General features: G+C 40.5%; 2 protein-coding genes across 3 annotated transcripts in view; one reads left to right on the top strand and one right to left on the bottom strand.

Annotated features, from left to right (window-relative positions):
• The window catches only part of LOC145440454 (uncharacterized), a 66,853-nt gene extending 58,906 nt beyond the window's left edge, over nucleotides 1–7,947 (bottom strand). Inside the window, exons 1-2 of the mRNA XM_080318064.1 lie at nucleotides 7,794–7,947; nucleotides 4,380–4,542 (exon numbers count right to left, since the gene is read on the bottom strand). Coding sequence (XP_080174190.1) covers nucleotides 4,380–4,542; nucleotides 7,794–7,925 — 295 coding nt within the window. The 5' untranslated portion in view covers nucleotides 7,926–7,947. The remainder of the gene's footprint in view (nucleotides 1–4,379; nucleotides 4,543–7,793) is intronic.
• LOC145440458 (uncharacterized) overlaps nucleotides 1–26,048 on the top strand; it is a 162,064-nt gene that overhangs the window by 57,662 nt on the left and 78,354 nt on the right. The gene's annotated exons all lie outside the window — the stretch shown is intronic.

Raw genomic sequence — 26,048 nt, 5'->3', positions numbered from 1 at the left:
CTGGTTATTTTCTACGAATTTACGATGCGAGCCCCAGGCTTCCTACTCCCCATATGGATGCTCAAGGTCAAGGGTAAGGAAGAAGGTTGTTGATGGAACAATATACTAAAATATACAGTCCAGTCTACTAGTTTGTTCTTAATTCGAGTGTTGTGGACTAACTATACAATGGTGTTCAGTGTTCACTTACCAATGTCACTGGTTCGTTACATGCGGGTGATCGATAATTATTATATAATAATATAAAACATCTCCAAATTTGAATTTCAACAAATATTCTCCGCAAGATTAACCATTCGCCATTTTGTTTGTATGATCACAAGGAATGGTGCGACTCGATACTGTACGGCAACTATATAACATAATTGCGAATTGTAGGCATTATCACACAATACTCCTTCTCGTACTTACATTAACTACACGTACCCTACATACTGTATGATTCACTTTATATCGGTTGATCGATGTTGCTATTATGTATAAGTTGTTGTTGTTTTGTGGGATTCATGGTGTTCGTCGACTATACTAAGGTCATTTACACCAGCGCTTTCCAACCAATGGGTCGCGAAGCTATTTCTGGTGGGTTGCGAAGAATTTCTAAATGTTACAGGTATTATTCATTTTCTCAAAAATGACAAATACCTAATCTTCTTACGATTAGACGGCCTGGTACCCTTTCTTCTCCTCTGAATTAAAGTCACGTTCCCGTGCTTACAGTAATTAGTGAACCAGATTTTCGTGACAGTCAATTGATAGGAATGCGAAATTGGACAGTGTGTTTTGTGTATGCTTTGAAATTGCGAACGTTGATTGGAAAATGCAATCTATCCCGATTGTAATCACTCGAGACCCTTTTATGTTCGACGCAATCGACGAATTACGGGGCATCCCTAAAAGACGGAAAAGCGGAAAAACGGAAACAGCGGAAACTGCGGAAAACGAGCCCTAAAACGCGGAAATAACGGAAACAGCGGAAACAATAAAAAATGCTGATTCCTAAAAGACGGAAAGCGCGGAAAAGCGGAAACAGCGGAAAACTTAATCATCGATTAAATAGCGGATTTTGATACTGACATAATCTGCTGGTTGCAGAATCCAAATCAGCGGAAAACGGAGCGTAGCTGAAGCAGCGGAAAAGTTAACCATACGAGTTTGAGGCAAATTTGACGGAAGATTGACCATCGATTAAAGAGAGGACTTTAATACTGACATAATCTGCTGGCTGCGGAATGTAAACCAGCGGAAAACAAAACGTAGCCGAAGCGGCGGAATCAGCGAAAAATTTAACCATACCAGCTTGAAGCGAATATGACTTTGATAATGACATAATCTGCTAAATGTGATCGTGAGTAATCGTGATTACTTTTCCAATGTAATCGTAATCGCAATTGATTACTTCCAGATTTTGCTGCAATCGTAATCGCAATCTTGTGATTAAGAAGTGATCATTAAGCAAAAGGTGGTCAGTAGCGAAGTACTTCTACGTTTTCGAAGTACTCAAGTAGTTTTCCTCTACTTTTGGTACTTACTCAAGTATATATTATCTTAGCGACTTCTACTTTTACTTCGTAATATTTTGTGATCTACTTACTTAATTTTCTCTATTTTCAGTTTGTCAAGTAGAAATAGTGTAACCCTACAATTAAAATATTTCCACGAAAGTATATATTTCCAAAAAAGTAAATATTATTTAGGTTGTAGGTTGCATTGCACCGCATTGTCGCCCATATGACATATTTCATCACAGCAAATATGGCCCATCATCACCGTTTCGCAATTTAGCCGTCTATTTTCCTAAAATACAATTGCACTATATGGCATTTTTACGTTACGCCATATTTATTTTTATCATCGTATACGAATCGCGCAAAGTGTTAATATCCTATCCATACAATTTCTCCGTATTGCTCTTCGACTAAACTGAAGGCCGTAATATGCGTGAGGGAACACGTCCTGACCTTTTCTACTTGAGTAGCTTTCTTGACTACTTTGGCCACCTCTGTCATTAAGTAATCTAATCACCCCATGTCTGGTCTCAATATCGCGGTGTTTTCACTATAGCTTTAACATTCCATAAGATAGCATTTTTGGCAGTTCCGTATTCTGCATTGATGCTTTCAGTATGTTTCTGGTTTCGTCAAGCAAATCGCTGTGTGCCATGCGGATAGTTATGTCGGGATATATTTCAATCATTCTGACAAAGTCGTCAGTGTGATCCGGGGGTGAATTATCAATCGAAACGCGTGGTTTTGCCCACTTTATTGTTGTTCGTGTCTTCAAGGCTTCTTGGGTAGGCCTATTTACATTCTTGCTACACCGGCAATAAATGAATAATAGCCATGGCCGCGAAATCATATTGTAATTCACAATTACCGTATACTGAGACCGATACTATATATACTTTTATATACTGCGGCCGATATCTCTCTAGTGTGTGATAAAAATTCGGCAAATTGTCAAGTTGCCAATGAAATGGTTTATAATTTCCTTCATGCCACTCAAATGCACAATTGTAAAATGTACGTACATGTACGACACGTACGGTACAAAATATCTCGGGCCTATTCCGAATATCTTCCGCTACTCTACGTTTTCCGTTTTTTGTTCCCGCAGCCAGCAGATTATGTCAGTATTAAAGTCCTCTCTTTAATCGATGGTCAATCTTCCGTCAAATTTGCCTCAAACTCGTATGGTTAATTTTTCCGCTGTTTCCGCTTCAGCTACGTTCTGTTTCCCGCTTATTTAGATTCCACAACAAGCCGATTATGCCAGTATCATTTGCCTCAAACTGGTATGGTTTAATCGATGGTCAATCTTCCGTCAAATTTGCCTCAAACTGGTATGGTTAAATTTTCCGCTGTTTCCGCTGCGTAGGCTACGGCCCATTCTCCGCTGATTTATATTCCGCAGCCAGCAGATTATGTCAGTATTAAAGTCCTCTCTTTAATTGATGGTCAATCTTCCGTCAAATTTGCCTCAAACTCGTATGGTTAACTTTTCCGCTGTTTCCGCTGCTTCGGCTACGTTCTGTTTTCCACTGATTTAGATTCCACAACAAGCAGATTATGCCAGTATCATTTGCCTCAAACTCGTATGGTTAACTTTTCCGCTGTTTCCGCTGCTTCGGCTACGTTCTGTTTTCCGCTGATTTGGATTCTGCAGCCAGCAGATTATATCAGTATCAAAGTCCCCTCTTTAATCGATGGCCAATCTTCCTTCAAATTTGCCTCAACATGGTATGGTTAAATTTTCCGCTGTTTCCGCTGCGTAGGCTACGGCCCATTTTCCGCTTATTTATATTCCGCAGCGAGCAGATTATGTCAGTATCAAAGCCCGCTATGTAATCGATGGTCAAATTTTCCGTCATATTCGCCTTAAACTGGTATGGTTAAATTTTCCGCTGTTTCCGCTGCTTCGGCTACGTTCTGTTTTCCGCTGATTTATATTCTGCATCAAGCAGATTATATCAGTATCAAAGTCCTCTCTTTAATCGATGGTCAATCTTCCGTCAAATTTGCCTCAAACTCGTATGGTTAACTTTTCCGCTTCTTCAGCTACGCTCCGTTTTCCGCTGATTTGGATTCTGCAACCAGCAGATTATGTCAGTATCAAAGTCCGCTATTTAATCGACGATTAAGTTTTCCGCTGTTTCCGCTTTTCCGCGCTTTCCGTCTTTTAGGAATTAGCATTTTTTATTTTTTCCGCTGTTTCCGTTGCCTCCGCGTTTTATGGTTCGTTTTCCGCAGATTCCGCTGTTTCCGCTGATTCCGCTTTTCCGTCTTTTAGGGATGCCCCGAATTACGGCTTAATACCCGCTTTCTCGTTTGTAATCTACTTTCCGAGCATTCTTGTCAGCTTGATACACTGGTATTCTCAAATTACCGCGCAATTTCATTTGTGGGCGTCTAGTTCAACTTCTCACCACACCACTCATTGTACGTTGAATTACGTGCTTATATAATCGGTCATGTCTCATAGTGGGTCTCACAATGCATCATTTCGGTAAAAGTGGGTCACGAACTGAAAGAGGTTGGGAAGCACTGATTTACACCATACCAATTTTCTTCATTTTTATTCCATAGTTGCCGACTTGTAGCACGGTCAACTTCTAGGCTTACGCGGATGAGATGGTGAGGAGGAGCCTAGATAAACCGCCAACACTTGGATAGGAATTCTTGAGTCAACCTCGGTCGGACTCGAACCCGCAACCCATTCGTGTTGCAGCTATAGATTATACCAATACCTTCCTAATATTGACGAGTACAGATTTTCGGGAATGTCGTAAGTATCATAATATTTACTTGTCACTTGTCACTATATAGGGATTTCGCACGGTATGCAGCTTAAATCGCTCGTGCGAAACCAGTTCTTTTTCTTACCGTAGAAACTTTTCAATTTTTTTTCGGTTTCGGGATTTTTCTTCCATGGCATCAATTCATCTGGACAATTGAGGGGCATACCGTTGTAACCGATGCCAACCACTCTTCCTCCCTCTCCTTTCTTGTTATTTCCTTCCCTTTCGTCTACAATACACGCGCCGACCTGGATCGATATAATATAAGAGTGTAAGTGCATCGATACCGTATCCTATTTGACTGACTATTACTATATGTTTTGGCTGCTCCGTGGACTGAACATATGTGGATGCTATATTACAAAACAGTACATGACACTTCTGCTGGCGATTCTTTGACATGTGTGGATAGAAGTTATGGTAACGGCTTATATTAGATTCACAGTTTGGGTTAGGCTTAGTTTTTAGTTTGTGAAGTCGAGTGATTCTGTGCCTCATGCGCAGATGTCGGTCAACCCTTATCTTGGGAGAGAATCCAAACAATTTTTCAGAGATTTTCATAGAGATGCTGCGAGTGCAGCATCGATGTCAAGTATTAGGTACACCGTAACGCTTTCTTTCGATTAGGAGTTCAGTTCCCCTTTTCGCAGATCTATAGAAACATGGAAGTTGGTATAGGGTTACCATCTACAAAGTCGTACTAAATGCTCTTGATTGTATGTAACACAGGAAACACAGAAAACGGGTGAAAATACGATCTCAAACATCGTAGCGAGATGAAGATCGCAGCGTTTAGTCCAAATCAACCAGCATGCACAAAGTGCACGCCTTGTACACATGATGTCAGATAGTATACGGATTTTCACTCTCAATAGGTATAGGCTACACTACGGTTTAGGGATGGTGTGAACCTCTGAAAGGTTCAGGTTCGTGTGAACGCGAACCTTTTTGAAAGGTTCTGTGTGAACGCGAACGTGAACCTCATGACGTCACGTGACGTGATATTGCTAATTCCAACCCTAAAATTCGGTAGTGATAGCCTAATGTACACGATACCTAATAGCGACGACTCGGGCCACATAATGCCACAATGCTGAAATACATATTGACGTATTAAACGTCTCCAAATGTATCAACTGGGGCAATCAAATGGAAAAATATTCCCATAAAATCAATATCTCCCGTCGCTTTGCCAACAATTTCGATGAGGACTTGCAAGGGAATAAGCCTACGACTCGACGGTCTAGACCAGACCGGACAATGTATTTGGCGTCTGAGTATTGCGTCGTTGATATTGAGCAGAGTGTAAAACGGGTTTCTATACTTGCCACAGATATTACCCCATTAACTATTTATACAGGAATAGCCAACACGCCAATTCGCACGGATTATGTCTTTATGATACAATAAACATATGAAGTCAAGATTGACCCCGTATCCCTGCTAGATTTTTTTACATTAGACAACGATATCAATTCCATTGATTGGTTAAATAAGCAAAAGCATCATTCGCTGACTACATGTAGTGGATTTCGCTCTAGATGTTGAGTCATTGCGGGTCAAGCTCACAGCAGAGAGTCACATGCTCGTTTAGTGTTTTTATTATGCTGCCAGCGTCATGCATAGAGTGGCCCGCAGTTGAAATGCAATAAGTGTCAATAAAAGATGTTATAATGAAGTGAAAAGTGTATATTTGAAAAAGGTTCACAGTGCAGAACCTACCAAGGTTCGTTTGCGAACGTGAACCTCTAAATTTCTGAGGTTCACACACAGAACGCGAACGTGAACCTCACGTTCACACCATCCCTACTACGGTTGCATTTACAACAAACGGGGTGTTAGAACACTTTGCTTAAAATATGTCAGTGTTTTAAACCAATTCCTTTTTTGAAAAACAATATTAAAAAAAATTGTTTATTCATGACATAATTGTGTAAATATGTCCGTAAAACCATATAGTATGAGCCTATAAACTATTTGCACCTACGTATACCATATACATAGGGTCGCAGAAACCCTCGGAATCGTCGTCGGCTCAACAGTTATTGTATGTAGATATAGATCATTGGTACGGAATGGGTGTTCTGATGATGATGACCGCCGACCGTAAGAATGCTGCATAACGATGTAGTTCTGGTTAAAAATATTTTTGGTCTGTTTATGACAGTGGTCGGAAGCCGTTTTTCGTCGAAGGAGCCATATTTTCAATTGTCAATGCCAATACACTGGGGCGTCACAATTAAATATTCGTGAAGCCATGGCTAAAAAACATTAAAAAAACATGTTTTAAACAAGAGCCTTATTTTAAACATGTTTGTTTTGAATTGATTTTGTTTTAAATGCAAGCCTATAGGCTACACCAGGGGTGGGCAAACTTTTTGAGCTCGCGGGCCGCAGCAAAACGCAATATTGGTATTTGATCACATAGCGAGGACATGAAGATAATACATAGGCTTAAAACCAAGCATTGCTTCACTGATATCGTACACGGGTCAGAAACAGTGGCGAGGTTTCATAGGCTGGTCGAACTCAATGACCAATGTGTCAAAACTGTAGAGATGAAAATCGATGGTCCCTATTCTTAGAACAGGATTGAAATTTGAATATGTGAGCAGCTAACTGCTCATAGATTTACTAATTCCACTTTGGTTTAGTGCCAGGACACAATGCTGACAGCATCATAACCATATTAGCATCAAACACGCTTCTAGTATGTGTAGATAAAATATAAAGACCCTAATTCTACGCATACAGAGAATGAATCGGATAATTTGATGGCATGAAAGATGACGACTGTGGATGAGGGATTTTTGAATATGAAATTCATAATAAACACAGAGCCATAACTGGGATTGGATGAAAATCGCGCGGAGCGCGAAAAATCTATTCATTTGAGATCAGCTTCGCGGCCCCTTTCGGATGCTTTCACGCCCCCAAGGGGGTGAGCTGCTCAGTTTGAGAACCACTGCCTTAGAATTATCATGTTGCAATATACTAAGAAAAAGTTGTATTAATTCGATTTTTAGTAAGCATTTTATCAATATTTTTAATAAGTTTCTTCAGACTCTCGCGGGCCTCACAGAACGATGTTGCGGGCCGCATGCGGCCCGCGGGCCGTAGTTTGCCCACCCCTGGGCTACACTCTGCCTTGATTATTTCGAGGAACCAGTGAAAACGCCAAAAGATGATTCGCTACACTGAGTGTGTGTTCGGGAAAATTTGAGTATCTTGATGAAACGAAATCCACCTGGAATAATGTACCAATATGGTACATTGAATTGGTCACAATATATAATTTGAGTAATTCCTGGGTGATCATTTGGAACAATGATTCTTTTCATTCACGTTACACTGCAGAATGCCTCATTTCAAGTCTATGTGAATTTATAAAAGATAAATGCCTGTAATAACAAGGTCAGCTCGCTTTTTCAAAAAAGGCAAATATTTGAGACGTAGCTTCGATTTTAGCAAACCGCTAGTTCTCTTCAGACGTGCCCACCTTTCGGGTTGGGTCCTTACTTCGTCTTTCAGCAAGAAGAGCGATTGCCATGTAGTAGGGGTCGAGATTTTTCTCGACATCTGTGCCACTCCTTGTAGCCATTGTACGAATAAACATATAGCTTACAATCATACGAAGACCTATATCTATATACTCGTACCTGTTGCTGCATATACAAGAGAAGTAAATGATAACAATGTAGATTTATTTGCAGGAAAGCTGAGTAGCCGAGTATAAATAAGAGCCACTCAGCTATGATGTGTTGTAGGCTACATCAAGGGTAGCCAACTCAAAACGTGTCGTGGCCCGTGGCCAACATCGCAAATTTCGTAGAGGCCGCAAAATCCAATATCGAGACAAATTAGGCCACGCAGTTTAGCGATCACGTTTCTAAAACGTCACGCCAGAACAACACCATGTTCTCCAGATTTTCGCTATCTGGGTATAATAAAAACGAATGATTTTCGACCGCTGTTGCGTTACAGCTTGCATTTCGCTTATAGGAGGGTTTCCATATTTAGAAATCGGGAAAGGGGGAAAATTTTACCGAATCAGAAAAAATAGTTGATCAGGACTGAAAACAGCTTATTTTGCTATTTTCGCTGGAAAATTTATTGAGTTTACTAAAAAAAGGTCGTCACTTTCATTCGAATCCCGAATGTTCCGCTCGAACGTCCGTATAACATTTCCCGTCATTTATGCTGATACTCAGTTGAACCTGTGCATTATCCTAGCTGTAAAAGCTGTAAAGGAGAACGAATTGCCAAAAAGGAGGAACTTTTAGGCGTCCTCTGAGGACATTTTCAGAAACCCGAAAAAGAGGACAAATCCTCCTAAAGAAGGACGTATGGTAACCCTAGCTCAGTGGTTCTTAACCTTTTTTCCTCCAGCGCCCCCTTTCAAAAATTATCGTGCTTCAGCGCCCCCCACTTCATACTGGAAGGACTGTAATAAAGACAATAGGAGATAGGGAGGGCCGTTATAACACTTCGTCAGCCCCCCTTAAAAACGATTATCTATGGGCACCCATAGCGTGATAAACCAAATTCATGAGGGCTTCGCCCCCAAGAACCCCGTCGCGTGATTTCGATGGTCATCAAAGTTTATGTGGCCTGGTCGCCCTAGGAGCCAAAATTTTCTATAATGCATGAATGACATAGGTTGTAATTACATATATGTCACTATAAACGTTTATCCTCTCAGCCCACGAAATCAGATTTACCAGTAGCGCTGAGTGAGCTGTTGTATTGGAAAATGAAGGCCCCCGAATTATTAATTGAACATATTCGGGCGTGCCCGTTGGCACAATTAAATCGTTACATGTTATTTTGTTACCTCTTGTCCGCTATAGTCAAAAGATATTGAAACGCATAAGCGTATTAAACTAAAGTAAGCACACGATTCAAAATTGGTATTTTGCCACTGGCAAACAATTTTCTCTGATGGATGTTATTTGTCCTGTTGGGTGCAGATTGCGACCACATTATCATTCGGCACGAGCGATTTCAGCAACTATGGACAATTAGACTTATATACATCGAAGTTTACGCTCAACATAAGGGCAATCCTCTTCAGCTTAAGGTTTTCTCGCTGACGATCTTTTTGACACACTTCTCGGAGTCCCTTATTCACCGTAACTTCATATGTCTTCGTGCATCGTGGCGTGGTAATGGCCGACGCCGAAATGCCTATTTCTATTTTCTATAATTATGCGTATTCTTCCGTGGGAGAGTCGTCAAAACATAATGTTTAATTTATGTTCATGCACCGAAATAATTTAGGGCACCCTTCGAGCTAACCGATTGGGGGTTTTGGGTTGCAGCAGTTTCGGTCTTGGTAAGAGGTCAAACTTCAGTCGGTCTTTTCGGGACTTTTTTATTGGAAATATTTCGCGCTTTAATTGCGCTCGAAGACCATTCAACTATAATAAACCATATAATAATTGTGTGTGATATAGTCAGGGGCAAATGAAGGTTGTTATAACAACAATCGGGTACGGTCTCAGAGCCTGTGGTTCGAACCCTCCCAAATTCCCACCGGCGATTGACCATGCGGGGAAATTATAAATTAATGGTATTGGATTTTGTCTTAGTGCATCGTGTAACTATAAGTAAGTCAACTGAGAATGGGATGCATATATATCTGGCAACTCATATCATATTACGTTCACATATGAGGTTGTGAACCACAGCACGAGATAGTATCATCCTCTATGATACGACGAAGAAGTATTCTGACGATTTGATTTTGTACAGCTCACAAATACAAGTATGTTTGGTTATTCATTTCGTAAACGAAGCTTCAAAACTTATTTTATGTACAAGGGGCTCTCACTGTCAATCAAAAGTGATATACAGTCCCTCCTTCTTCGATTTTCATACGCTGTGCGCTGCGGGATATAATACCTAATTCGATAATTTTGTTGAAAATAATCCTATAGCAAGCGTGACGGCAGTGATTTAAATAACGGGAAATTGGCGATCTAAAAGTACGCACAATTCGTTTTATATGAATTATAATAAGCAACTACATTTGTGAGAATATATGTAGCAAACATCGTCGCGTAGCGCAGCCAAAAATTCCGGGATTTGACATGTTTTGTAGAATGATAATTCGTTCTGAATACTCATTAAGGATATGTCCTACTACCACATCGTCTACGGTGAAGCCATTTTTCTTCAGCGCCCCCTTATCGCCCCCCTGATCCCAGCGCCCCCCATATCGCCCCCGGACCGTTTCCGTCCCCTTCAAAATCGCCATCGCCCCTTCTGGGGCGCTGGAGGCAAGGTTAAGAACCACTGCCCTAGCTTATAGTAGCTTCCTCTCCGTAAACCATCAAGTGAAGTTTCCCACTCTTATTGACACTTTTCCTCTTATATTAGCTTCTTTTACTTTTCATTTAACGCGAAACAATAACTTCATATTGTTAATTTATTCGCTAAAAGCTTTTCGACTAACTCTCATCAGTAGCGAACGTTAGTGATGGGGTGAATCAAATTCGAAATGTAAGAACTATTTTGTCTGTATGACGTAATAATAACAAAAACAAACAACTAGTAGACGGGCTAGATACGGTAGTAACGGTACAAAACAAACGTTAACGAGTACATATTCGGTTACAAATAACCGAAAACACAACACATAACATTAATGAAATATTCCAAGAGTGTAGAGGCGTTCCTTCTGGCGACAGAGAATCGGCTTTCGTAGCTTTATGATCGTAGATTAGGGTTGTTCAGAATTGATCGACTTTCAAAATGTCGTGGTTTTCAGTCCGATTCCCATGCCTTATACCATAAAAACATATTCTAGGTACTTTTTTTCGTAATTCATCCCTTGCATCCGTGTGCACATTGAGCTGGAAGAACATCGGCTAAAAATAGGGGATTCCCCTAAAATTTGAGTGTCGCTTCTCGGACTAGGCTAGTAAAACGTCATATATAAGCTGGTTTTATGTAGCTATTGCGGTTGGAGTGCTACATAACCTCACTATAGAGAGTATTGTCAGTTCAGGACACCATTTTCATGTCCCACACTGCCTTAGAACTCCTCAAAACTGCCTAAGACTGATAGTCATTTTGTTGGATCACCTATCCTACACTCCTCAACCCTACCCGAGATTGTTCATCAATTGCCGGGATCACCACGTGCAAGAATACAACTGTAAATGTATCATTAACTCACAGCCACATTATAAACATCACATTGTTCAAAGGAAACGAAACAAAAAGGCAAAGAAACAGATCAACTTGGCAAATACTACTTAAATCAGGTCCGGATGAAATGGTTGCTTTGGAGAAATCGGCATATCTGTTTCCGTTATCTTCCACGGCTTGTAAGAGGCTCGCTCGCTGTTCTTTGTCATCTGTTTTGAAAGCATCAAAGTCGGTATCCAATTTCACCAAACGCTCTGCTGCGCCGTTAACTATTTCAACGCTACTCACAAATTCTTGAGCAGTCACGAAATGCGAATCAGTATGCCCGTCCGAAACTGGAAGACTAAACCAATCATGTTCGACATGTATAGCATTGAATAGAAACCATGATTCCGGTTCAATTAAAGCAACCATACTCATTGACTCAGAGACAGAGTAAGAGATTAGACTCAGAGTAATACCTCTGCGAAATTGTTAAAGGATTGGCATTTGCAGCAATTTAGCAGCCATCGCTTCCTTCACTTTGTCAGGACTCTTTGGTTTAGCCGAGAACATTGTTGATACCATCGTTTCCTCGGTGAGATGCCAATGATGTTCTCGCATCTTTTTATATGCCACATCAGCAACTGTGAAATCGCACAATGAAAAGTCTGTCATGCTATGAAGGAATTTGAGATCAATATACTGTGCGTCACATGCATTACCAGTTTTCAACCAAGCTGGGACATAAAACAGGGCAACTTTCTAATGAACTCTTCAGAATAGCCCATTTGCTCTCTCCACATGAACATTTTTGACAGTACAGCACTTGACTCATCCATCCAGTGCTATTAGTAGCACCAGGCTTGCGAAAACGATTATCAATATATTGGGCAGCTACAATCGCCAAGGTGCCTGTTGCACATTCTCTGTAGTCATTTATTATCAAGACTTCTTTCTGCTTTCCAATACATGGCTTCATCAGTGGAATTAGTTCTTGCTTAGCTTCATCAGCTTTGATCGCCAACCAGCTGCATTCATCAAACTGAAGTGTTTTAGAGCTTCTTAATTGATCAATATCTTTCCACTTCTTGGAAGGTATTAAAATCTGTGTTTTCAGGGCCTGTGGTCGCAGATCCAAACACACTTCACTTCCAGACCTCCCCGGATGACTAGTTCATAAATATGATGGCGACAAGCAGAAGTAGAAAGTAGAAAGATTTCCTGTTTATCAATTCTTCAAGTAACAGAACCGCACCTTTATTTTTTCCATTGTTTGAGGGTGTTGTGTCAAACACAAGAGCTCTGACATTATTTGTTAAATTATAAAGTTCCAGCAGTTCAAATGACAGATCATCCTGTGCTTTTCCTGTACCACTCTCCAGAGTTCGATTGCCAAGAAGTTTGCCTTTCTCAAATGCGTTGGAATACGCAGACTATGCCCGCACTGCCAAGGCCTCAAATTTCCCTCCGAAACGACTTCTAGTGAGCTTTGCATCCCAGTGCAATGCAATGTGCCAAGTTGATCTGTTTCTTTGCCTTTTTGTTTCGTTTCCTTTGAACAATGTGATGTTTATAATGTGGCTGTGAGTGAATGATACATTTACAGTTGTATTCTTGCACGTGGTGATCCCGGCAATTGATGAACAATCTCGGGTAGGGTTGAGGAGTGTAGGATAGGAGATCCAACAAAATGACTATCAGTCTTAGGCAGTTTTGAGGAGTTCTAAGGCAGTGTGGGACATGAAAATGGTGTCCTGAACTGACAATACTTTCTATAGTGAGGTTATGTAGCACTCCAACCGCAATTGCTACATAAAACCAGCTTATATATGACGTTTTACTAGCCTAGTCCGAATAGCGAAACTCAAATTTTAGGGGAATCCCCTATTTTTAGCCGATATTCTTCCAGCTCAATGTGCACACGGATGCAAGGGATGAATTACGAAAAAAAGTACCTAGAATATGTTTTTATGGTATAAGGCATGGGAATCGGACTGAAAACCACGACATTTTGAAAGTCGATCAATTCTGAACAACCCTATCGTAGATTCCAGGACCTTTAAATGAAAAAGAGAACGGCCACGAGCGAGTATAGAAAATTGCCTACGCCCAGGGGGTGTCTGATTTCAAAGACTACTCCAAGTCGTTTTGGCTATAGATTATACTAGGTAGTAATCTATATTTTGACACACTTTCCTATCTGGTCATTGTATCGCAGTCTTGGGGTGTTTTGAAATGATGAAGTTGTTAATAAACTGACTCTGATAAATGGCTGAATATACCATTCAATTTTAAATGGATGATTTCATTCAAAATAATTTGAATATGAACGTCCGAAAATTTCCACACATCAAAAATATAACATTAACTCAGGGGTCGGGCAATTGCAAAAGCATGGAAAAAATATCAAATGTCCATGGAAGAATGCTGCTATATGGTATGGAAAATTGTAAGTACGGTATTCTGATAATATTGATATGACTCTTCTGCTTGCATTTGCTCAAATGGCATAGCTGGGTAATAATTCGAGGTATCGATGAAAATGTGTTGTTTGGCCATGCAACCGTTTTTGAGCTGTTCATTTTCCAACTGTCCTAATCTCAAGGCTCCCAAAGGCCTCATCACTGAACGACCAGATTTGGCCGGTAAGAAAGGAGATTCACATCCCAGTGCTCTGAAAAAGACAAGAGCGTAGGCGAAGAATGGGTCAACACCCCAACATTTTGTCACTTTATCCCTTTCTCGCTCATCCTGATGGTAACAGATCAGGGAACATTCCCTGCATTTATAGACAGCGCTACAGGCTAAAAGTCAGTTATCGTCTAGAGGTGACGGCGTTGACACAGAAATGAAAGCGACAGAAGGCGATGTTTCAGACGTATATTCCGAGCGTTTGCAAAGTTAATGATTGAACGTTTCATTATACCAGATGTGAGCTTCACATGTTGATAAATTAATTAAAGCATATTTATACAATGTACATAGATCGTATGTACGTTTAAATCGTTGCCATTGGCAATATCGTCAAACAACATCGCATCGAGGATGATTATCTGAAAAGAGTTGTCTCAGGTACTGTTTCGACACAGGGAATTCACCTGATACGAGACTTACATCCGTGATAAAAGCGAGTTTTATTTTAAGACTCATTACCAGATATGCCACTCCTGCGTTTTTACACCCAGATCTGGGCTTTTCGAGCATCATTTGGGTTTATGGGTTTTTGTCCTTGAAATCTGGGTTTTTTCAACATCATGTTCCCGTTAATTTTAGGCTCGAAAATAAATTATTATCAAATGATCGATGAAAGTCGTATTCAATGCATGATATTATAAGTGTTCGACTGTTTCGATGACATCGCATTTTTCGCACATTGGGGAGTCCGAGCAGCCGATTCTGAATATGTGGGATGCTACTCCACAGTGTCCTGACCGTAGTCGAAATAGCAGGCGTTCGATATGGCGACTGCCGTTTTTCTCGGGTCCTGTGGTGAGTGTGCTGTGGAATTGCTTGTAGTGTGATCCCCGTTCATCGGCAGAGTATTCGCATTGCAAGGTCTCTTGGGTAACCCTCTTCATCTCGGCTTTGATTCGCGGCGCAATGATATAATACACTATTGAGTATTGAGTGTTGACGCCGCGCACCAATTGTTTCATAGCGATACGTTGAGAGGAAAACCACATATTTTTGTGGGTTTATCAGTGTTAACCGAGCAAAATCTACGTTATAAACTCTTGTAATTTCAGTATCAAGGGCTAAAGCTTACTTCTATTACTGTAGGACTGTAGTAATGACGGTCATTCTCCAGTTTTACAGCTATACAGGAATATAGGATCTGGGTTTTTCTGGGTTTATTTCGCGTCCACATCTGGCTTTTTCCGAAATATCTCAGTGGCATCCCTGCTCATTACTCATGGCTTTAAGGTTCGTGGTGTTCGGTTGCATTGGTCATTTTACACCAGGCCGATATTCTTTAATACGATGAGTCATCTGCCAACTAGCATTGCGCACTTCCATTCTAAGGTTTCGTAAGATACCGCTTACTCAGATTAAATGGCAAGGAGCCTAATATATAAACCTCCATTGTGAATATTGAAGTCGACCTCATTCTGACCCGAACTTGCAGCCAATGTAAGGTATATTGATACCAGGGGTCTCAAACTCAAATGTGCTCACGGGTCATTTTTCTAGTTTTTGATGACTCCGCGGGCCGCAGTATCAATAGGGGTATTCATTCAATGTGAAATTTCCAATAGGCCTTTTTGACTGGACCTTGCAGACTGGCGTTCCACTAACATCGTGAAAATGGAATTTACTATTGTACTAATATTCACGCTTGGCGCGAAAAAAGTCATATTTTCAGATATTTGAATGAAATTGTTTTTTTTTGCTCGGCATAATTTTCCAATATAATGAGTTATATGCGACGTAGAAATTCATCAAGAAATCGTGAAAGCTGCGCGTTATAATATTACAGCGATCCGATATTGGACGTGCCGCAATCAAAGGTAGAATATTTTGTAATTTACCAAAGATTGATCTGATATCGGAGCATTTGAGCAGTGTAGCGTCATCCGGGTTTCTGGTATAGTCCCGATTAGGGCTGGGTACAATGATTCGAGTACTCGAATCTGAATCGAGTATTAATTTTATTGATTTGAGTCGAGTAGTAAGAGACAATTTTTTCGAGAACTGAAATTATACGCTCCCCGCATCTGAAAGGTAATTTACTAACGTGAATTATAGTTTCGAACTATTTTCCACTGAGTAAGCCTTGAAATATTGATTGGGTGTGTCGCAGCATACGAGTCATAGTACAAGCTACGAAAGTCACTGTCACTGTCACTGGCCATTTTCTACACAATTTCAGATGGTACCTATATTAAACACAGGTGGCTAGTAACGGAGTACTTCTACTATTTTGAAGTGCTCAAGTAGTTTCCCTCTACTTCTGGTACTTACTCAAGTAGATTTTTTACGCTACTTCTACTATTTTGTGAACTACTTACTTACTTTTCGCTATTTCAGTTTGTCAAGTGGAAGTAGTTTAATCCTCCAATAAGAAAGATGGCTTAAGGGATTTCGGGGATGTTTTCACGTAGTACCAACATTTAATTTCATAAAAGTCATGCAATACCCAGAATTTACGTTGCGCTTCGCACACAGTATATATGGAGTGGCATATATCTTTTACCGAAAGAATCGCTGAATATAATTTAGAGACCGGGTTGCGTGGTTCCGTTCACGCCGCATTGTTGGCTATATCAAATATTTCACCACGGTAAGTATGGCCCGTATCACGTTTGAAACTACCGTTTCGCGTCTAGCAATTACCTATTATAGCCTACCTAGCAGCCCATGACGTGTCCTAATCTGAAAAAATGGAATTCGACTTTTTTCAACGTTAGACCTGTTTTAGCAGACCACCGCTGAAACTTTCTGGACATGCGACGTAAAATATATTTCCGGTTTTTAGAAGTAGCATTTGTATTTTTCTTTCGCCTAGGAGTATTATACGTCGAGTTATAATTATAATTTCAGTTCTTTTGTCCGGAGAACATACATGTTGAAGTATAAAAGCAATTGTAGTAATGGCTTATATTTTCCGAAAGTAAAGCTGTACACTATGGCATTTTGACCATCTGCCATATTTTTAATTAACCTACACTAATCGCGCAAAGTGTTAAAGCCGTACCCGAAACAACTTTTTCGTATTGCTCTTTGATTGAACTATAGGGGCCGTAGAATATGGGGGAGGGCGCCATGCCATGATATTCTCTAAAACGGGGTGTTCGAGTAAACAAAGGATTAGAATCGCATTTCCATATCAATACTATCATTTACATCCCGTGATGTGGACGACTGCTTCTTCTGTCAAAAGTTGACACCTCATGGGATGCATCAATATGAATCAAGCTCTCTACACCTTCCGCATAGCTCCATTTGCAGCTTTTGACAATCCATATTTGAACGAAATACGATCGTTTTCATAACTACTTACTTTTTTGCGTAGATTTAAAGTCAGTCAATTCTACTTCTACTTCAAGAAATTTTAGGTTGCCTACGTAAGAAGTACTTCTACTCGTACTTGAATAGATTTTTTTCGTCGCTACTTTTTCTTCTACTTGAGTACATTTCTTGACTACTTTGACCACCTCTGAAAATAAAATGAAAAGGCCTATTCACATAAAATCGCGCGCAGTGCGAAGAATATTCTTCAGTTGATAAATTAGCCCAGAAATTATTCCACTTTTTGTTGATTTGCAAAATAATTTTAAGCTCTAGATAGCACAGTATACAGGCCGAATTACACAATGCATCTCGTACCACGATGTGGTCGACGGCCCCTGGTTAAGAACCCATGGAATGGAAATGACCAGTCACCGTATACTCTCCACTATGGTGATAATAACATGGCTAAAGAGACCAAAGATCACCCAGGATGCAACTAACTATACATCATGGAGGCAACAGAGTGCCTATGGTTTCCATACTGACATGATTAGATAGCTATATAAGCTACGCAACTCAAACTACGACCTTTTGATATATTACCATTCCCCGTGACAGTTTGACAGTTTGTTGCGGCATCGTCGTACCAAGTCACGACGTTACGAGTCACAAGACATTCTCTGGTTTTACCGTTTGACCCGACCCAATTCTAGTCATTTTCATTTTATCATTTGGCAGTCAATCCGAATTCAAGTAATTTTACGAACGGTCGCGCCCAAATCCAAATATCAATTTTCAGTCACGAATCATCAAAGGGTCATGTTTTATCATCATGAACTAAAAATGTGACATAATCTGATCTTCCACCACATGGTAGCTTTTGAAAGTGATGTGATAGTGAAGTTTGACGAGATTTAAGCTTTGCGGAGTAGTTTTAGAGCAGGGGTGGGCAACCTGCGGCCGTGGAGGCATAATTGTGCGGCCGTGAGCGCGTGATGTGAAATGCATGTGCTGGCGGCCGTGTGTTGATGGATCATATGTTACATGTATGATAAAACTTATTACGACGATGGAGGGTATTGTTAAATCACTGTGGAAAACTCTTTCACTGCATACTCTGTGACTGCGTTTCCAGCTGCTTCAATCGACATAATATAATACTGCAATCTACCCACTAAAAGACGGACCTGCGGGGCTCGTTCACTTTCGGACCAAACTCACTACATCCTTACGGGGAAAATGTGTTTTTGGTCCGAAAGTGAACGAGCCCCGCCCTCGTCCGGGTTCTTCAATTTCAGATTTGCTTATTAGGCTTCCTGCGATACGAATATGCGACTATCGTGCACTTTATCGAGAGTTGAGGGCACAATAATGATTGCTAAATATAGATCTGCTTGTTACCTGTATGTATTGGAGTCAACCATTATGAAATTGACCAATCCTCATGTATGTGGACAGAAGGAGTTTCTATACAATCTTGAAAGTTTCCATTAACATGAACCCGTAATTGTCTGTGTAACGCCTTCAGTGAATTGGATAATTTTATTTCCAGTCGTCACTTGTCATGACTACCGGTTGCCGGTAAAGCTGACTTCGCCTAGCGTTTTATTATTGCATTGTTACGTCACACTTCGCCAATGTCGGTTAAGTATGAGGACCAAGGACTAAGCTTAGTCAGTCTTGTCGCGAAGTCCAAATGTGAGGGGCCTATTGGCGATACTGCGATAGGTTGAACAGTAGTTATAAAAGCCTTGGTAAGCGGATAACATTGAGTGGGTGTGGGTGTATTGAGCAAACGGAAAGAGAATAATACATTGAGACAAAACTTTTTCCTTATAGCCCAATTACATTATAAAGTTAGTTTACATCGCAATATGTCAGTAAAACGAAAAAGAACAGTAACAGAGGAGAAGAGGGCATTTAATATCAAATGGGAGTTGGATTATTTTATGGTAGAAACGGCAGCCCATACTATGATGTGTCTGATATGCAATCAAGTGGTCAAAACTGTTAAAGGAGATAATGCAAGGCAGCATTTTCGTCGTCATGTGTCACACAAGTACGCAAAAATGGTGGGTGAGTCGAGGAAAAGTTGTCTCGAAAGTTTGAAGAAAAGTGTGCAAATGCAGACATCTTGCATATCAGCTTTCATTCAGTCGAAAAATAAGTTGTGCGAAGCGTCTTATATAGTCGCATATCATCTTGGTGCAGCGGGAAAGCCTTATTCAGATGGCGAACTACATAAGCGATGTCTCGTGGACGTTGTTAGGTGCATTCATCCTGGTAAGGAAACTGATTATTCTCCAATTCCTCTCTCGCGTCGTACAATTCAGCGTCGGCAAGATGATATCGCCAAACAGTTGACGATCTCCATACAGACGAAGGTTAATGAGGAAGCAACTTTATTTTCACTGGCTATCGACGAATCGACTGACATTAAGGACTCAGCACAACTATTGATCTTCATTCGCTCTCTGTCTCCAAATTTTGAGTTCTGCGAAGATCTGCTCTCAATGGAAACACTCTCCACCCACACTCGTGGTGAAGACATATTTGGGGCTGTTAAGAATGCTTGCATTCGCAATGGATTAGACTTGAAAAATCTTCGCGGTGTTTGTACAGATGGAGCACCTGCAATGATAGGTAACACAAATGGCTTTGTGACAAGATTTTCAGAATTCGTGTCGAAAGAGTACGATAATAACCAGCTCACAAACCTTCATTGTATTATCCACCAAGAAGCCCTGAGTGTCAAATCTGTTGCCTTAAATGACACTCTGAAAGACGTCAATCGCATCATCTTGTACATTCGTGCAAATGGTCTTCATCATAGGCAATTTCAAGAACTTCTGCAAGAGCGCGAAACGTCGGCAGAAGACATTCTCTACCACGCCGCAGTTCGTTGGTTGTCCCAAGGAGACACATCTCGTCGTGTAATACAGTTGCGAGAAGAAATACTGGAATTTTATTCCACAAAAAATAAAGACTGCCCCTTACAAAATGAGAGCTTTGTCATATATTTGGCGTTTCTTGTGGATTTTCTGTCCCATGTTAACATTTTAAACCGAAGCCTACAAGGAAAAGAAGCAACGATATGCACCATGTACAAAAAAGTATCGGATTTTCGTGACAAATGTCGTCTCCTTAAACTTCATATTCAGCAGCGTGATTTTTTCCATTTTACACAACTTAAGTCTCTCATCGACAGCTGCGAAATAAAGGTAGAAAACATTCCGATCACTTTATTTTCGGGGATTTTTGATACTGTGTTGCAGGATTTCGCAGATCGTTTCATAGATTTCCAAAAAATATCACATACATTACGACTTGTTGCCTTTCCACACCTGGTGGAAACGGAAAGTGCACCGCCACACCTTCAGATGGAGCTGTTGGAATTGAAGAATGATGAGCAGCTTGTGACAAAGTTCAAGTGCGAGGAGAATTTGATTGACACGTGGAAAATGGCCCATGAATATCCACTTTTGCGAGAATTGGCTAGAGAAACTCTTGTTATTTTCGGAAGCACTTACGTGTGCGAGTCTGCCTTTTCGCAAATGAAATACCTGAAAAACGAGTACCGAACTCGCTTGCTAAACGGAAACCTAGAGTCGCAACTAAGACTTATGGTGTCGCGTGAGGTTCCCAATTTTGCAAGTTTGTCATCTCGTATGCAAAATCAAGGAAGTCACTGATTTCAATGTTAGATACTTTCCTTAAATATATTCGTTTCAAAATATGTTTGGTATTTATTAGATATGATAAGATTAGTAGAAATTAAGTTTTTAAACAAAGCTAAAATGTCCTCCGAGGGCTCTTCGTAGGCAATTATACCGCGTCTTTATGCTTGTGGATTGCACTAAAGTGGCGTGAAATGTGGATTTCAGCATTCGCGACGGCAATGGGTATGGTTGACTTTATCAACCCAAATAACGTTAACGGGTATTTCGGGATTCAAAACGGAAGATTGAGATTTTTTTAGTCAACTCACATATGGCTGGCGGCCGTATGGCGCCGAAGTATTCGAAATGCGGCCGTGGACGCCAATAAGGTTGCCCACCTCTGTTTTAGAGTGAACTTTAAGTTCTCAAATCCAAAAAGATATGTGACAGTTGAATATATTGTCGAATACTTGAAAATCCAAAATGCTGTCGCGGGCCACACAAAATGTTCGCGCGGGCCGCGTATTTGGGACCCTTGATCTATACTCATCCTACGTAAGCTTATAGGGATTTCATAGGAAGTATCTTCTGCCAGCCAGACATCATTATCGAAGATGAATATCGTAAAAGAAAATCTGGGATACAATTTCGATGCAGGGAATTATACCTGCCACGAAACTCACATCTGTGGCGCCTTCAATATTTACTGTTTACTGTTTAGTCTAGTTTCAAACCATCACAAGAAAGCGATGTGATGTGCATACTGGAAATTGCACTCCATTTTGCAATCCCAATTGATGTCTTGTTTCGTTTTTAGATATTTGCCGAGCCACTTGATAGAGAACAGTCGCGGTGGTGGCATGCTAACCAAATTCTTCGTTTCATAGCAGCGCCAATGAGTAAATTCAACACTGATATCAATATAAAGTAATCTGGTGATTATAATATATTTTAATATATTGTCTCTTACGCTTACCTATTGTTCGTTAAATCCACTGTAGTAATTCTATGAACGGCTGGATTTCCAAATAATGAAAGCCAACAAAAGGCGCCCAACACTGAGATTAAATATTTGCACCATTTGTTGCGGCTCATGACGTCTATTGGCAACAGTGAAACTCTTCTGTAGTGTTGTTGGTGGATGGATAAATAAATACGTCAGGAGTAAGCCCCCCTATATGGCGAGTTAAACTGTTTGCGCGAAATCCACTCGCGGATAATATCTTTGCATAAATGCATAGGCCTAGGCCTAGGCCTATATATATCTTTTGTGAGAATTATATGCAGCCGATACAATGTCTTTCTTGCGGGTGCGCAATTTCAACTTAACATTGACAAATAGGCTACGGTACTCTGGTAGCAGCCTATTTAGAACAGTGTTGGGATCAAGTCACTACCTTCGAGTCACGAGTCATTTCGAGTCATTGCTAGGGCTGGGCAAAATCGAGTACCTGAGTGATTCGATTCTGAATCACCTAATACGCTTCGAGTCGAGTAATCGAGTATCACTCATTATGACGTCACAACATAATGTACTATGTCGAAGTTCAAATATGTACCTTTTATGCCACCACAAAGAACATAATGGCTGTTATCCGTCGCATTAAAGATGCTTTAGTATTTTTTCGACCATACCCATTTCATTGCACTTTTTGACAATGTTGTGGGATGATCATGACTTCGGAAATGTGTTATTTCCAGTAGGCCTAACGTAGGGTTACCATATTTTGGTGAAGCCAATTCCGGACACTCTTTAGCGCCCACTCGCGGATTTTAAAATGAGGTGACACTCATTGACCGTCAATATGACGTCACACTAGCAAAGCATTGCCCATCGACTGTATACACTAAACAGGACAGGAGTGGAACATATGTAATGAATTGGGCCATCTGTAATGTGAGCTCTGGTGATTGCTACTTGCTAGGGTCTGCAATAGATTCCTCCACGGGCCGGATGAAATCATCTGGCTAGCCTTGTCTGGCCTGTCAGGATATTGTTTGACAGCCCTGCTATACTGTTAGGTCGTTGGGCTATCCGTATATGTGTTATCAGGTTCGAAACAACCTTTTTTTCCACCCCCCTTCCGCTAAAAAAACACTGATCTTGGGCCCACCATAGGGTAGTCGATGCAACTTGTTGGGCACTTACTATGTCCATTTGGCTGTTAAATTTTATGTATGAATTCTGTCAATAATATTGATTCTTCCATATATTAGGCTACTATAAAATGAACCAGCAGGTTGCACATCCGGTGATTTTCAACCTTTTATGGTCGCGACCTCTTTTCCCACTTAAAAATGTTTCGTGGCAAAGTTCAAAACTTGACAAGCTAATTACTAAAAAAATTCAGCTTGCCCAAACTTACTCACGACCTAGGAAGCTGATTACGTCCAACATAATCGCGATCCCCTGATAAAGGCGAACGACCCCAAGATTTGGAACCACTGTCTGTGATTGAAGCATCCAAACGGCCTTAATCAACTCTAGGAATATACCGTTAGCTTATAATTGCGATTACAATCAGACTTATTTCAGTAAATGATGGTTATTTATATTACTTTTGATTGCATTTTTGGAGAGGGTGATACCTGGTGCCCATACTAATATCATTATACGTCGCATTACCTCGCGCGCGGCGCGAAGAACAATTTTGAATAGCATAAATCTGCTTGAAAATAATATTGTTTATGTTGATTTACAAAAAACTATTGAGCCTGCTTCAAGCCTTCAAAATTCCGGACATTTAGGCATATTTTAGAAATTCCTCCCGGACGCAGATTTTTCAGTGAAATTCCGGACATGTCCGGGAAATTCCGGACGTATGGCAACCCTAGCCTAACGTTCGTAGCTTTTGTACTATGTCTGGTATGCTGCGACACGGCCAATAAAGGTTTCAAGGCTTCCTCTCGCTAGTAAATTAACTATCAGTTGCGAGGAGCATATAATTTCAGTACTCGAAAAATCGTCTTTTACTACTCCACTCGAATCATTAAAATTAATACTCGATTCAGATTCGAGTACTCGAATCATTGTGCCCAGCCCTAGTCATTGCACATTTTGACTCGAGTCAAGTCAAGTCAATCGATTTTCGAAGGTGACTCGAGTCAAGTCAGGTCACTCTATTTTTGGAGGTGACTCGAGTCAAGTCAAGTCAAGTCAAGTCACGAGTCAAGTCACAATTCAAGTCAAATTGCTTTTTCGAAGTATGAGGCATGATTACGTCATTGCATATTGCTAACTGTCGGAAATACAGATTGATGTGGTTATTGATTCTGAAACGATGAACGAATATAGAGTTAAATATACACGCAGAAAGGCGCTGTATCGCTCACATATACGTAGAACTGTTCAGTGTTCAACTACGTGAGCAATTGCATAGCCTCACTGCCTCAGTCTATATAGTTACCAGCCAAAATTGAGAAACGAATTGATAAGATGCAATATATAATACTCATTTACATATTGATATGATACAATTCGAATTCAGTTTCAATAAAACAAGAGGTTTTGGTTAAGGTATAAGAAAGAAAACAGAAACGAATAATATGCTTTACTAGCTTACGACAACGTAAGCAGTACGCTGCAATCACTACGTTTGTGGTCATTTTATTTCTGTGAGAACAATGGAGGCTCAGTGAAACTATAGATAACTAAGGTAAACCGCTTTACCTTAGTTATCTGTAGTGAAACACACGATCATTGAATGATTGGTCGCTCTCACGGGTTACACCAGCGTTTCGCGAACAATCCGAACGTATGGAAGATACAGTGATTTTTATCGTCATCGATTACTTGATGACTTGAAATTGACTCGTGAATTTTGCTCCAAGTCACGAGTCAATCCACATTTTTGATGCGCCGAGTCAAGTCAAGTCAAGTCATTTTAGCAGAGTGACTCGAGTCAAGTCAAGTCATACGAAAAAGGTGACTCGAGTCTGACTCGAGTCAAGTCATGACTCGAGTCATCCCAACACTGATTTAGAATGCAGTAAACCATGTGAGCAGCATTCTCAAACACTTACAAACCCACGACAAGGCACCAAGTTTTCCGCGACTAGCGTAGCCTGCATATGCATCAGCACTCAAACCGAAAATGTGCTGATTTGAAATCGGAAAATTTGAAGTGACATCAATATGTGAACTGACTGAATCCCAGAGATTGTTAAAGTAGTCATGGAAGTTACTTTATAAATATTTACTAAATTGCAAGTAACGATTTCTAAAACTCTTCAAGGGGAAGCAGAAATGAAGGTCTTAAGAGTACTCAATTATATCCATAGTTTCGAAAACTTGATTTGGTCGAGAAAGTCACGAACTTTTATAACATTATCGGAGTTGGCTATATGCGGAATTACAGAGTGCATCTTCGTGACTTAACATAAATGAAAACCGACATTTTCCAACTTGACTTCCGGAAGACCCGCTCTAACGTAATTTAGGTTCTGGTTGACCTTTTTTAGTCATCCTAGCCGTCGAAATCCAGATTTCGCGTCATTTGTGGCCTTTTTCAATAGTTTAGGCATTGTCCTGGACGTCGAGCTACTATAACGGACCCCACCCATTTCAAGAAGGCCGTGGATGTTATTCCGTCATGTCGCCTGTAAAGGCAGAACGGCGTATCCTACGCAATGTTCCCTCTAAGCTGCGCACGTGCGCAGATGGGCAGTGCTGACACGGTCTCCGCGCACAAAAAATCCGAAGTGATGACTCTTTTTTAGCCGTTACGAACTCTTGTTCAAGGGTCTGCGAAGTGAGTTGGTGCGTGTGCGCAGACTCGTCAAAATTAGAGGGAACATTGATCTTACATCTTCGATATCTTGTGATTTTATTACATGTTCGTATATTATTAATTGTAATTGAGGATTGTCATTTGTAAGTTAGCCTACATGTTAGTGTGATTTAAACAAGAATAGCCAAATCAATAAATATATATATATTTAAAAGCTCACTGGTAATCATCCGACGAATATTGGTAAATGCTGCTATTTATTCTATTTTTAGAATA

Source organism: Botryllus schlosseri, chromosome 6, assembly GCF_051294905.1.
Source record: "Botryllus schlosseri isolate E-star chromosome 6, Bs_hap1, whole genome shotgun sequence".
Taxonomy (NCBI): Eukaryota; Metazoa; Chordata; class Ascidiacea; order Stolidobranchia; family Styelidae; genus Botryllus; species Botryllus schlosseri.
The sequence above is the reverse complement of the archived record's forward strand: the minus strand, read 5'-3'. Positions and strand labels throughout refer to the sequence as shown.